At 37.8% G+C, this 13,637-nt stretch overlaps 5 protein-coding genes across 11 annotated transcripts; 2 read left to right on the top strand and 3 right to left on the bottom strand.

The window, feature by feature from the left end:
• Positions 1-1,612: 1,612 nt before the first annotated feature.
• AT1G20920 (P-loop containing nucleoside triphosphate hydrolases superfamily protein) lies at positions 1,613-6,514 on the top strand. 7 transcript variants are annotated; one of them, NM_001332478.1, is made up of 4 exons: positions 1,613-1,731; positions 1,811-5,414; positions 5,571-5,880; positions 5,957-6,514. In NM_001332478.1, the coding sequence occupies exon 2, from the start codon at positions 1,913-1,915 to the stop codon at positions 5,411-5,413; it is 3,501 nt and encodes a 1,166-aa protein (NP_001322012.1). In that variant the 5' UTR covers positions 1,613-1,731; positions 1,811-1,912; the 3' UTR covers position 5,414; positions 5,571-5,880; positions 5,957-6,514. The 7 variants fall into 7 exon arrangements, with proteins under 7 accessions (NP_001322012.1, NP_001322011.1, NP_173516.1 ...); NM_001332479.1 differs by having other exon boundaries at positions 5,571-5,585; NM_001332481.1 differs by having other exon boundaries at positions 1,685-1,731; positions 5,571-5,859; positions 5,957-6,490.
• AT1G20923 (uncharacterized protein) lies at positions 6,301-6,961 on the bottom strand (the record flags this gene model as incomplete). The annotated part of the gene is made up of 2 exons (NM_001332482.1): positions 6,301-6,432; positions 6,881-6,961. 2 exons carry the CDS (start codon positions 6,959-6,961, stop codon positions 6,301-6,303), a joined length of 213 nt encoding a protein of 70 aa, NP_001322016.1.
• On the top strand, positions 6,544-9,151 carry AT1G20925 (Auxin efflux carrier family protein; the record flags this gene model as incomplete). The annotated part of the gene is made up of 12 exons (NM_148475.3): positions 6,544-6,734; positions 6,983-7,049; positions 7,183-7,323; positions 7,402-7,481; positions 7,554-7,678; positions 7,753-7,874; positions 7,970-8,104; positions 8,181-8,273; positions 8,364-8,464; positions 8,544-8,596; positions 8,685-8,870; positions 8,954-9,151. 12 exons carry the CDS (start codon positions 6,544-6,546, stop codon positions 9,076-9,078), a joined length of 1,419 nt encoding a protein of 472 aa, NP_683316.2. The 3' UTR covers positions 9,079-9,151.
• Positions 8,960-11,317, bottom strand: CDKB2;2 (cyclin-dependent kinase B2;2). The gene is made up of 8 exons (NM_101946.4): positions 11,003-11,317; positions 10,480-10,621; positions 10,330-10,391; positions 10,126-10,237; positions 9,900-9,993; positions 9,743-9,812; positions 9,513-9,651; positions 8,960-9,418 (listed from the first exon to the last, which is right to left on the bottom strand). Exons 1-8 carry the CDS (start codon positions 11,233-11,235, stop codon positions 9,323-9,325), a joined length of 948 nt encoding a protein of 315 aa, NP_173517.1. The 5' UTR covers positions 11,236-11,317; the 3' UTR covers positions 8,960-9,322.
• Positions 11,318-11,844: 527 nt separating this feature from the next.
• AT1G20940 (F-box family protein) lies at positions 11,845-13,089 on the bottom strand (the record flags this gene model as incomplete). Its single annotated transcript, NM_101947.1, has 1 exon — positions 11,845-13,089. The coding sequence occupies one exon, from the start codon at positions 13,087-13,089 to the stop codon at positions 11,845-11,847; it is 1,245 nt and encodes a 414-aa protein (NP_173518.1).
• Positions 13,090-13,637: the final 548 nt, after the last annotated feature.

A 13,637-nucleotide genomic window follows, 5' to 3' on the forward strand; every position in this document is an offset into this window, starting at 1 on the left:
TATACAATTAAATACTACCACGAGTGAAATCCTATAATTGACGAGTTTGAATCGATATTAATATGGGATGGTTTACTACGGGTGATATTTTAGAATTGACTGGTTTGGGTTGATAATAATTTGCGATAGAATTAGGAGTGAAATCCTAGAATGACAATTAAAATATAATTATACAATTAAATACTACCACGGGTGAAATCCTAGAATTGACGGGCTTGATTCGATATTAATATGGGATGGTGTACTACGGGTGATATTTTAGAATTGACTGGTTTGAGTTGATAATAATTTGCGATAGAATTAGGAGTGAAATCCTACGATGACAATTAAAATATAATTATACAATTAAATACTACCACGGGTGAAATCCTAGAATTGACGGGTTTGATTCGATATTAATATGGGATGGTGTACTACGGGTGAAATCCGAGAAACAACAATCAAAATACAATTATACAATATTAAACATTTAACAAAATAAACAAATACAACTTAAAACTTTAAAATTTGAGTTATAAAATTTCGTCTCGCGGTGAATTATACATTTAAATCAAACAATAGCATAAATTTATTAAATCATCCTAAAAATTATTTAATTATTTTTTATTTAATAAAAATATAGGCCCGCGGTATACCGCGGGTTAATATCTAGTAACCAATATTTTTACAGGTTAAATATAAAGAAATAATTTAAGATCACAAATATATTAAAACGTATAAAAAATTTCAAAAGTATGATCTCTTAAATAGAAGTTAAACAACATTAAGATGTGTAATCACATAAATATTTTCAAAAACATGTAAAATGCATTATATGAAATTTCCAAGACAATGATTTTTATATCTAGACATTGTAAGCACGTAAATATTTCCAAAAACACGTGAAAAATATAAAATGTTGTCACGTAAAATTATTAAAACGTTATGAAATAATTCTAAAACATTAAATTGTAAGTAGATAAATAATACTTTAGACATTGTAAACACGTAAACGTTTCCAAAAACATGTAAATATATAGAAAAGCTTGTAAAACACGTAAAATATCTAAAAGCTTATGAAGTTTCAAAACTTCTAAACATTTTCAAAAAATTTCATAAATTTATGAAAAGTTACAACTGTTCGATAAATTATATCACGTTATTATCCACTGATATTCTCAATAGTTAGTACTTTTGCAATACATGTGTTAGGTTTATATTTTTAGAAAAAATCAAAATATTTATTTGTTTAAACCTTTTTGTTGTTTTTATTATTCCTCTTAGAAACTAATAAAATTTCAAAGTTGTGTTGAATTGTTTGACTGGCTAAGATATTTTCTATTTGCCTACATTACCAAGTATAGTTCAAATTCTTAGGAAAATATTTCTTTTTAAAATTGTCTTCTATATTTAAGAGATTTTCATTAAAATGGGATATATAAGGAGATATCATAAGAATTGTGAAATTATATTTGAGAAAAAAATGAAAAACAAATAAAATAAATAAAAAGCTGAAATCTCACTTTGGGCTTTGGGCCGAAACAGATAAACCAAAATCGTCATGTGAAATATGGGCTTAATATTGATCCAAATCAGGTCGGCTAAATTCTGTTATTAATTAAGAAAAACCGCCAATCTCAGATTTTTTAGCAAACCTTTTCCACAATTTCCAGACAGTTTTAGGGTTCCGTCGTTCTTATTCACTCTCGATTCTTCGCTTAGCTTCGTCTTCTTCATCGAAGATTTATCTCTGTAAGCTTCAAAACCTTTTTTTTTTTTTCGATTCGATTAATCTGAGATTATTTCCTCACTCGTTTTGATTCTGAATCAGACAATTCGCTGTGGATCTTCGGGGCGGGCGAATTTCATTGATTTTCCATTGAATCTGCGAGGTTACATATCCGGATTTGTGTTATCGGAGCTGAATTTAGGAATGGAGGTAGAGAAATCCAAGTATAGGAGCGAAGATTTGGATGTGGTGGAGGAGGAGGCTGATTTGAAGAAGAGTCGGCGAGATCGTGATCGGAGTAATGAGCGGAAGAAGGATAAGGGTTCAGAGAAGCGTCGAGAGAAGGATAGGCGGAAGAAACGAGTTAAGAGTAGTGATTCTGAAGATGATTACGATAGAGATGATGATGAAGAGAGGGAGAAGCGTAAGGAGAAGGAGAGGGAGCGGAGACGGAGGGATAAGGATAGGGTGAAGAGACGGTCTGAGAGAAGGAAGAGTAGTGATTCTGAAGATGACGTTGAAGAAGAGGATGAGAGGGATAAACGCAGAGTGAATGAGAAGGAGAGAGGGCATCGAGAACATGAGAGAGATAGAGGCAAAGATAGGAAAAGGGATAGAGAGAGGGAAGAGAGGAAGGATAAAGAAAGAGAAAGGGAGAAGGATAGAGAGAGGAGAGAACGGGAACGGGAAGAGCGGGAGAAGGAGAGAGTTAAAGAAAGAGAAAGGCGGGAACGGGAAGATGGAGAGAGGGATAGGAGAGAGCGTGAGAAAGAAAGGGGTAGTAGGAGGAACCGGGAAAGGGAAAGGTCAAGAGAGGTGGGCAATGAAGAGAGTGATGATGATGTCAAGCGTGACTTGAAACGTAGAAGAAAAGAGGGCGGTGAACGGAAGGAGAAAGAGCGTGAAAAGAGTGTTGGCAGATCTAGCAGGCATGAAGATAGTCCAAAGAGAAAGAGTGTCGAGGATAATGGGGAAAAGAAAGAGAAGAAAACGCGAGAAGAAGAACTAGAGGATGAGCAGAAGAAGTTGGATGAGGAAGTGGAAAAACGAAGGAGAAGAGTCCAGGAGTGGCAAGAATTGAAGAGGAAGAAGGAGGAAGCTGAAAGTGAAAGTAAGGGTGATGCGGATGGTAATGAGCCCAAGGCCGGTAAGGCTTGGACTCTTGAAGGAGAATCTGATGATGAAGAAGGCCATCCGGAAGAAAAATCAGAAACAGAAATGGATGTTGATGAAGAGACTAAACCTGAAAATGATGGAGATGCTAAGATGGTAGACTTGGAGAATGAGACAGCTGCTACTGTCTCTGAGAGTGGAGGTGATGGAGCTGTAGATGAAGAGGAAATTGATCCTTTAGATGCTTTTATGAATACTATGGTATTACCTGAGGTTGAGAAGTTTTGCAATGGTGCTCCTCCCCCAGCAGTGAACGATGGTACTTTGGATTCTAAAATGAATGGGAAGGAAAGTGGTGACCGGCCAAAGAAAGGTTTTAATAAGGCCCTTGGTAGGATAATTCAAGGTGAAGATTCTGATTCTGATTATTCAGAACCAAAGAATGATGATGATCCAAGTTTAGACGAAGACGATGAGGAGTTCATGAAGAGAGTAAAGAAGACAAAAGCTGAGAAGTTGTCCCTTGTTGACCACTCAAAAATAGAGTATGAACCTTTCCGGAAGAACTTCTATATCGAAGTGAAGGATATCTCTAGGATGACACAAGAAGAAGTTAACACTTACAGAAAGGAATTGGAGCTGAAAGTTCATGGAAAGGATGTTCCAAGACCCATAAAGTTTTGGCACCAGACTGGGCTAACCAGCAAAATTTTGGATACTATGAAGAAGCTTAATTATGAAAAGCCAATGCCTATTCAAACACAAGCACTCCCTATCATCATGAGCGGTCGAGACTGCATTGGGGTTGCAAAAACCGGTTCAGGTAAAACCCTTGGTTTTGTTTTGCCAATGCTGAGGCATATTAAAGATCAGCCTCCCGTTGAAGCTGGTGATGGGCCAATTGGTCTTGTAATGGCACCTACTAGGGAGCTTGTTCAGCAGATTCACAGCGATATCAGAAAGTTTTCTAAGCCATTGGGTATAAGATGCGTCCCTGTGTATGGAGGATCAGGAGTTGCCCAGCAAATTAGTGAACTTAAGCGAGGTACTGAGATTGTTGTGTGCACTCCTGGGAGAATGATTGATATCCTTTGCACAAGCAGTGGGAAAATCACTAATCTGCGAAGAGTCACATTTTTGGTAATGGATGAAGCTGATCGTATGTTTGACATGGGTTTTGAGCCTCAAATTACTCGTATTATTCAGAACATTCGACCGGAACGCCAAACTGTGCTTTTTTCTGCCACTTTTCCACGCCAAGTTGAAACTTTGGCACGTAAAGTCTTGAACAAGCCTGTAGAAATACAGGTCGGTGGAAGGAGTGTTGTGAATAAGGATATAACTCAGTTAGTTGAAGTCAGACCGGAGAGTGATAGGTTCCTTAGACTTCTGGAACTTCTTGGGGAATGGTCTGAGAAAGGGAAAATTCTGGTCTTTGTTCAGTCGCAGGAAAAATGTGATGCCTTGTATAGGGATATGATTAAATCTAGTTACCCTTGTCTGTCTCTTCACGGGGGTAAGGATCAGACCGATCGTGAATCAACTATATCTGATTTTAAGAACGATGTCTGCAATTTGTTGATTGCCACAAGTGTTGCTGCTAGGGGTCTAGATGTGAAAGAGCTTGAGTTGGTTGTAAACTTTGATGCGCCGAACCACTATGAAGATTATGTGCATCGCGTTGGCAGGACAGGCAGGGCAGGGCGTAAGGGCTGTGCTGTGACATTTATCTCCGAGGATGATGCAAAATATGCACCAGATTTAGTCAAGGCCCTGGAGCTTTCTGAGCAGCCAGTTCCTGATGATCTGAAAGCACTTGCTGATGGTTTCATGGTGAAAGTGAAACAGGGTATTGAGCAAGCTCATGGAACTGGCTATGGTGGTAGTGGCTTTAAATTCAACGAAGAGGAGGAAGAAGTTAGAAAAGCAGCAAAGAAAGCACAAGCAAAGGAGTATGGCTTTGAGGAAGACAAGTCTGACTCAGAAGATGAGAATGATGTAGTAAGAAAGGCAGGTGGTGGTGAGATCTCACAGCAGCAGGCTACTTTTGCTCAGATAGCCGCCATTGCTGCTGCTGCCAAAGCTGCTGCTGCTGCTCCAGTGAGTGCTCCTGTGACAGCTAACCAATTACTGGCAAATGGTGGCGGGCTTGCTGCCATGCCAGGTGTCCTTCCGGTTACTGTTCCTACCCTTCCTAGTGAAGGGGCAGGCCGTGCTGCAGCCATGGTTGCTGCCATGAATCTGCAACATAATCTGGCAAAGATTCAAGCTGATGCAATGCCTGAGCACTATGAAGCAGAACTTGAAATCAATGACTTCCCACAAAATGCTCGTTGGAAGGTCACCCATAAAGAAACTTTGGGTCCAATATCAGAGTGGACTGGAGCTGCTATTACCACCAGGGGTCAGTTTTATCCTACAGGACGTATACCGGGACCTGGGGAACGGAAGCTGTACTTATTCATTGAAGGGCCTAGCGAAAAATCAGTTAAGCACGCAAAAGCTGAACTCAAGCGTGTTCTTGAAGACATTACGAATCAGGCCATGTCCTCACTTCCTGGAGGAGCATCCGGGAGATACTCAGTCCTTTAATGTAAGTCGAGAATTCTAGTCCAATTTACAATCTTTGGTGATAAATTTATGCTAAATGCTTTGCTTTAGCCTTGCATGCAGACTATTTTCTTTCTTACATAACTCTTTTAATCTCAAAGTTCAGACTTATGGATCTTTAGTTTCTGTCTTTTAACAGGAAAGCAACAATGAGGTGTGTGATTATAAGGGATTCAAATCACTGAGAGTTTTATTAAACAAGTATTATTGGTTGATGTTGTGGAATACAATCTCTGCACAATTGCTAAATCTTTTTACAGACTTGAACTTGTCGTGATTAGAGACATGGTCTCATAATGCTTGTTGTTTCTCATCCCGCAACTCTTTTCCTCTTTTTAATTCTATTCTCTTTTTCTTTGTCATGTTTATACAATGTCCTCGATGGGTTTGCTAATGAGCATTACCGCGTGGTGGCTGTTAAATGATGGGTAAAATCTAGTTTGATGGAGGTTGTGTTTGGCACTATGCTTGTTAGTTTCTTGCATCAAGTTCCCCGTTTTACAGCTTTTGGCATCTTTTCTGCAGGGGAAATCTGTGAAACATGAAGCTCCCGGAGAGATGATATGTAATTTTTTGTGATAGACAAGGCAAAGCTTTTCTTACCTCTCCAATGGGTAAGACTTGGAGCTTATTCAGTTATGTTTCTGGATCCTATGTCTGTGAAGCTCCGACTATATCTGCTTGACCAATATTCTTTTGAGGGAAAAGTTTACATCTACTGGGGGAGTTCATGGACTTGCGACCTACTTAAACGCTGAAGGATGCTTTCCGAGTAATGGTAAAAGGGGATGGTGCATTCAGTATGTAGTAGACATAGGATTTATGAATCAAGATAGTAGTACTCAAGTTTTGTGGATCAAAATTTAAAACTAATGCTTCTGAAACAGTGAAACAGATGGTCTATTATGTGTTGATGATAAACGGCTATTCTCGTAGACAATAGAGAAGCTTGATCCACATGAAAGGTTGTTGGTGGCCAAAGTCGATTTGTGTGACCGCACCTTTATCAAACAATGAACATAAAGAAGTGTCAGAATGTTAAGAGTAATTTCTGGAAAAGGGATGGAACATTCTATTCACTCCAAATGTTAGAGTAGCATTGCACAACTCTAATGTCTTTGACACAATCAGCAAAACTGCATATAATTCACCAGAGTATCGGAAAAATAACCACAAGATTATATGACACTTCACCATTTCACGGGGACTCGCATTGTAAACAACGTAGAGTTAAAGACAATTGTATTCAATTCAATATGAATATATCCAATGTTCTCAAATGCTACTCGGAAATTGAATCATTGTAAGTTTTGTTAACTGTATTTTCTCTAGATAATACAACATACAAGAATATAAAAGAAGGAACAAAATAGAAAATGATTTGAAAAAATATTTATACTATATCCACAATTCTTTCTTTTTTAGGTAGTTAACTACTAAAACTATAACCGAATTGCCATGCAAAGCAAAGTATGCGAGAACCACAACTACCACTCCCAAGTTTCTCATCTTCTGGATTTTACGTTTCATAATTGATACTCTGTTTCTTAGCTCGATAAACCAGAGAATACGAAGATCGATCTCTCTATTCCTCTCGATTCTCCGTTCTTTCTATTCCGTAAGTCATCATCATCACGTCTCACACGATTTCAATGTTTTTCGTATTTCTATTCTTCTCGATTTGAATGCATAACTGGTTATTCTATAGAAGATATTGTTTTGGTTTCTTTGGTATCAGATTGAAAGCGAAGATGAGGATGAGGCTTTTGGATCTGTTCATAACCTCATCGATACCAGTTGCGAAGATTCTGTTGATAACAGGAATTGGATTTTACTTGGCTCTTGATCAAGTTAACATTCTCAATCACGATGCAAGAAAACAACTCAACAATGTCAGTGTTTTCCGTCACATGCATAGCCATTCACCAATTTTGGTTAATTTATTCTCTTATGAGTTTTGGTTTCTACAGATAGTTTTCTATGTGTTTAGTCCTTCTCTTGTTGCAAGCAGTTTATCTGAGACTATTACATACGAAAGCATGGTGAAAATGTAAGTGTTTTTTATTCAAAGAACTGATTCTTCTTGAAAATGAAATGTTGATTTTGTTGGGGTCATTTTCAGGTGGTTCATGCCACTTAATGTTTTGCTAACATTCATCATTGGTTCGTTTTTGGGTTGGATTGTTATCAAAATCACTAAACCTCCTTCGCATCTCCGTGGCATCATCGTTGGTTGTTGTGCTGCTGGTAACTTTAATATCATCTTACAAAAGCTGTTTTCATTTTCTTAGATTCAGTGATGAGATTGTGTAATCCAACAGGGAATTTGGGGAATATGCCACTCATTATCATCCCAGCTATATGTAATGAAAAGGGAAGTCCTTTTGGAGATCCTGAGTCTTGTGAGAAATTTGGACTTGGTTATATTGCACTCTCTATGGCGGTATGTCACCATTTCTTAACTACTTCTTATGCTTCTCTACTAAAGTTTTTTTTTAATGCCAATACAAGTCAAAAACGTTTTGTGATGTATATCAGATTGGAGCCATTTACATATGGACTTATGTATACAATCTTATGCGGATGCTAGCAAATCCTGCTGGAGAAACCGCAATAAACAGTACCTCGTCTACAATGCCACTGATTTCTCCCAAAGTCGAAGTTGCGGAACAGGTATTAGTCTAAACTTTTCCTTCTTATATTCTTGTTAGCCAACTTACTGATTTTGAGAGAATGTATATGTGACAAGGTTGGGACTTGGGGCAAGGTCAAACAAAGAGTGTGCTCTGTAGCAGAGAAAATCAATCTACGAACAATATTTGCTCCTTCAACTATTGCAGCGGTTTGTTTCAATGTTCCCTTGAACTAAACGACTGCTATCTAGCTTCTGTATGTTCTTACTAGTTAAGCAACTAATCCTCTTTCTCTTCAGCTTATCGCGCTTGCGGTTGGGTTAAATCCTTTACTACGGAAGCTACTAGTCGGTAACACAGCTCCACTTCGAGTGATTGAGGACTCAGTATCTCTATTGGGGTATTCTACAACATATTAAAAATCTCACTTGTCAGTGATAATTAACAATGCTTACTTGAGTAGCTTAATTTTCTTGAAGGGACGGGGCGATTCCTGTTCTGACTCTGATTGTTGGAGGAAACCTTCTCAATGGTAGATAAACAATAACAAATGGCTGCAGAAACTTTTTTTCCTAAGACAAAACCTTAAATCTCTGTTCTCTCTCTTATAATAATCACAGGTCTGAGAGGTTCAGGAATAAACAAGTCAGTCATAATGGGTGTGGTGGTTGTGCGTTACTTGTTGCTGCCAATATTAGGAGTTTTCATAGTACGAGGAGCGCATTACTTGGGTTTGGTTACATCCGAACCGCTTTACCAGTTTGTTCTTCTGCTTCAGTATGTCGTTCCCCCAGCGATGAATCTTGGTTCGTTCTTCAGACTCACAAAAATACTACCAAAACATGTCATCACACTGTCTTTCTCATAAACTCACTTGACCTTTTGGCAGGTACAATCACTCAACTATTCGGATCAGGAGAAAGTGAATGCTCTGTGATTCTATTCTGGAGTTATGCCTTGGCTTCAGTTTCTCTCACTGTCTGGCCAACATTCTTCATGTGGCTCGTAGCCTGAACATCCACACACACACACTTACACAAATGGGAAACAGTTGCAAATCTTGCTACTTTGAAATATTAGAGAAACTGATATATTCTTTCATTGATAAAAATGTTGGAAGGTTATACAATTGGGAATAGAGACCCAATCAAAAGGGAATATTGAAACTTCAATCATCCTAAGATAGCAGATAAATGCTTGAGACAAGCAAAGACAGAGATAGAACAAAATATCCTATTGAGAGTTTATAAAGAGAGCCTCAGAGAGAGGACTTGTCAGGCAAATCATCGAAGTAAGGATGCTCCATAGCTTTCTTTGCTGAGATTCGTTTTGCTGGCTCGTACTCCAGCATTTTCTGTGCACAAAGAGAAACACAAATTAGTCTCAGCAGAGTGATTATCTACTAATCAAGCAAGGTCTGAGAGGTGTGTTAGACACTAGAGACTTACAGATAAGAGATCAAGTCCAGCCTCGTCGAGGTTTGGCACAGCTGTGGAGAGACTCAACGGTTTCCATTGCGGGTATTCATGCCAGTCCTTGAGTTTGCTTACTCCAGGCCAAACTTCTTCGTTTGGTGTTCCCAACAACCTGAGTTTGACAGGAAAGAAAGAAACAGAACAACCAAGTTAGCGAATGTCATGTTTGTGTCTTAAAGGTAAAGATGAACACAAAGACTTACCTGAATATACGGAGGAGCTGTTGGAGCTCAGAGTCTCCCGCAAAGATTGCTTGCTTGGTCACTAGTTCAGCTACACATCAAAAAGGAAACAAAACTGTTAGTTCTTGCTAGTGACATTGAACTGAAACCAGTGAAACTGTAAGAGAAGATTTTGTACCAAAAATACAGCCAACAGACCACATATCCACTCCAGTAGAGTAATGGGTTGCTCCAAGAAGAACTTCCGGAGCTCTATACCATAGAGTTAGAATCTGTTGCAAATGAAATCATGGGGGTAAAATCATCCTGAGTTATAACTCCAGATAAACTAAGATAGAATTAAAAAAAAAAAAAAAAACTAGAATGAAACAGGACTAATGTTTCATCAACGTAGACTTATATACCTCATGTGTATACTTTTTCATTGGGAGAGTGAAGGCTCTGGCTAATCCAAGATCTGCTATTTTGAGCGTCATTGTCTTCCGGTCCATCAAGAGATTGTGAGGCTTAAGATCCCTGTAATGAAACCAAGACAAGTAGGATTAGAGATCTGTGTCAAAATGGGTTATCTCAAGTCATAGTTCTTCCAAAACAAAGACGATTTTTACCTGTGCAACACTCCATGACCATGGCAAAAAGCCATGCCTTTGCATAACTGGTACATCAAGCACTGCAATTCAAGAACATGTTTCTCTTAGCTTAAAGGGGCTTATCGGATGAGAGAAAAAAAGCAGAACAAAATCTCCAAATATCCAAACCTTGACAGTATTTTGTGGAATGTTCTGTCCAGCTTGACGAAAGCTTCTGATGAATTTCTTGAGATCAGTATCAACATACTCGAAAACAAGGTAAAGTACAGTTTTTCCTTCTTTGTTTATTCCTTGCTTAACATCCATCAACCTGTAGAAGAAGATAATCATCATAACAATAATCTCTCAGTAGAAATGCAATCACCACAAAAATAGTTGAAACTGAGATCACAACACAGAGCTTCTACTTTGACATTTTCTAGTATTCGGATAAGATAAGGAACCCATTTTATCTCGATCGGACCACACAACAAATAGCAAACTGAAACTAAGATCTACCAGTAACACCTAAGAGCGACACTAAGCGCGATTTGCAGGAAGAATCAGAGTCATCAAATCAATTGAGACATCAATTAATCGGGACTAAACCCTAGAAATCGAAATTGAGTCCTAAATCCACAATCAAAACCAGTAAATCGGAGAATTTCAGAAAGTGACTGAACCGAATCAGAAATGTAAAAGGAAATCGAACCTAACGATGTGAGGATCACGAGCGAGCATACGCAAGATAGAGATCTCGCGAAGAGTAGTGGGAGGAACACCTTCTTCATCCTCATGGAGACGCGTCTTCTTCAAAGCAACGATCATCCCAGTAGCTTTCTCTCTTGCTCTGTAAACTTTCCCATAAGTCCCTTCACCTACTTTCTCAAGCTTTTCAAAGGCTTCCATGGCGGAAACAGCGGGTTTAACTCCATTGTTGTCCATCTCTATCAATCTCTCAAGACAACTCTTCTTCTTCCTTCGCGAATCTCAGATTTTGTTTTCAATTTGGGGAAAGAGAGAGGAAATGTAATTAGATTCGAGAATTGGTTTAAATAGGAAGGAGATTATTAAAAAGGTATATTCCCTCTTTGAGCACTCATGTTTTTTCAACGGTTCTTTTTTTCTTTTTTCAAAATTCAAAACTGGAGCGTCGTCATTAGTTTTTTTTTTATGTTCTGTTTTTAAGTGTGACGTGGAAAAAGTGAATAACCAATGTTTGTCAACATCCGGAGACGGTTTAGCTACACGAAAGGAAAAAAAAAAGGGGAGAGTTTGTTTTTTGGTCAAAAGGTGTGAGTTTGTTGTTAGATTCGACAAAACACACAAGATGGGCCTTTATTGGGCAGGACGAAAAATTGACAAGCCAGAGAAGAACAAGTTCTTAAACAACATTGTCTTAAATGATTTTTTGTCCCAAAAGAAATAGTAATATACAACTAATTTTTAGATTTGAAATACATAAACCATAATAGTGCAATGATAAAAGCAAATGGGAAACAAACATTCTTATAAATCAGGACATTTTTTGTATAATCTATAGGCCCTAAATGTTTACTTGGTGGTATCAATGAGTCCCATAATCGAATTTATATAGGAGATGCGTCGGTCATTAGAAGCAACAAGCACCTTCTGTTGCTCATCCTCCTCTACAAAGAACAAGGAGGGCGTCAATTTATAGAAATCTCGGACGCAATTGGGCCAAGCAAGGGTTGACACCAAAACTCCCCAACTGTTAGCTTCCATGTCGTACACATGAAGAACACTTGCCAAAGGTTCTAAACCCATCTTTTTCACCCTCACCACAAGACACTTGCCATCGTACATAGCTATGTTCCAATATACAAGCGTTTCTTCCTCGATAGATATGTTCTTGATCCGCCTTGTGAGTGTCCATTTGTGATTCTCGACAAGTGTGTAAACGGAGATTGTTTCTATCGTCCCCGAAATTAGGGTCAGGCGATTGATCTTAACGCTTTCCGCGAAAAGTAGCTTCGTATCCGGTTCCCGATGAAATATGGAAGGAATCAAGCATGCTTGCTCTGTCTCGGGATTAAAAGACATGATGCTGCCATCGTTTCTCAGCCAGTGAAGAGTGTTGTCCAAGTAAACAGGTTTCATCCGCGTAGTGAGATCACTTTTTGAGCTAGTGGTGATACTCGTTTCCGATAATCTCCAAGAGTCTCCTTCGTTGATCTCGAATCCGTATACGTTTTCCATCTCGAGTATGCCCACGATCTTGAATCTCTTGGTTGTTAGATTTCGATTTACCGCAAATCCAACGCACATCGCTCGTTCCGTACAAGCAACATTACCTCCAGGATAACTAATTCCGCTAAGACCTTTAAGTCCACCATTAACTATCATTGGTATAAGCTTTGATCCAGAATGATCCAGGATTCGAAACCTTTTTGTTAAGGGATTTGCAACAAAGAGACAACCAATGTACAATAGGAGAAGACCAGAGCATGAGCCGAAAATGTAACAATCCGCACTACCATCAAACAGTTCTACTCCATTTCCCGGTGACATATAATCGCATGAAGAGACCAAAGGATGGCAACATACATAAGTAGCGCCATAGCTACCAAGGTTAAACAAACTAGGTCTGACCCATGAAGGATATTCCGGTCCAAATCTTGGATCACTTAAATATGATTTGATAGAATTGTTAGTGCATCGCATCATAGCCATAGATTTGGGTTCTAATCTGAAGAGAATCTCGTCGAGAAGGTCTAAAGGTAAATCATTGATGATGGAAGATGAATCAAATTGAGAATTTCTTGGCAAATTATTCATGATTCTATTTTGCTTGGCGTATGTGAATATTTTTGTGTTATTTTCAACATATATATATATATATATATATATATATATATATATATAATAATAGACAACATATTATTACCAAAAAAAAGTAACAATCAATTCTAATCAAGGATAATCTCAGTATCTCACCATTATAAGAAAAATTCAAATACAACATTAATATAAATTTAGTTAAATTTTTGAATGATTTTGCAAGATAATTTGAAAATCAAATATTAATATATATTTTATAGGTTTGTCATTTTGCAAAATAATCTGTTAGTTATTAATTTCATTAGTTGAACAAAGAAAATTTACTAATATAAAAAAATGACAAAATCTAATATCTTTTAATGATAAATATTTCTTAATATCTAAATAATTTCTTCATTTAGTTTCTAATTTTTAAATAACTAACAATGTATTTAGGCTAAAGATAGTTTTTAAAATAAATAAAAGTGTATTTATGCCAAAGCTGTACCTAAGATACTGTCAAAAATCTATCAAAATTTATAACTGGGATTTGGGAACATGACACG

This window comes from Arabidopsis thaliana (assembly GCF_000001735.4).
Source record: "Arabidopsis thaliana chromosome 1 sequence".
Classification (NCBI taxonomy): Eukaryota; Viridiplantae; Streptophyta; class Magnoliopsida; order Brassicales; family Brassicaceae; genus Arabidopsis; species Arabidopsis thaliana.

What these genes read in the sequence shown, in the direction of transcription:
- AT1G20920 (NM_001332477.1), top strand. Translation starts at nt 1,913, where the DNA reads ATGGAGGTAGAGAAATCCAAGTATAGGAGCGAAGATTTGGATGTGGTG.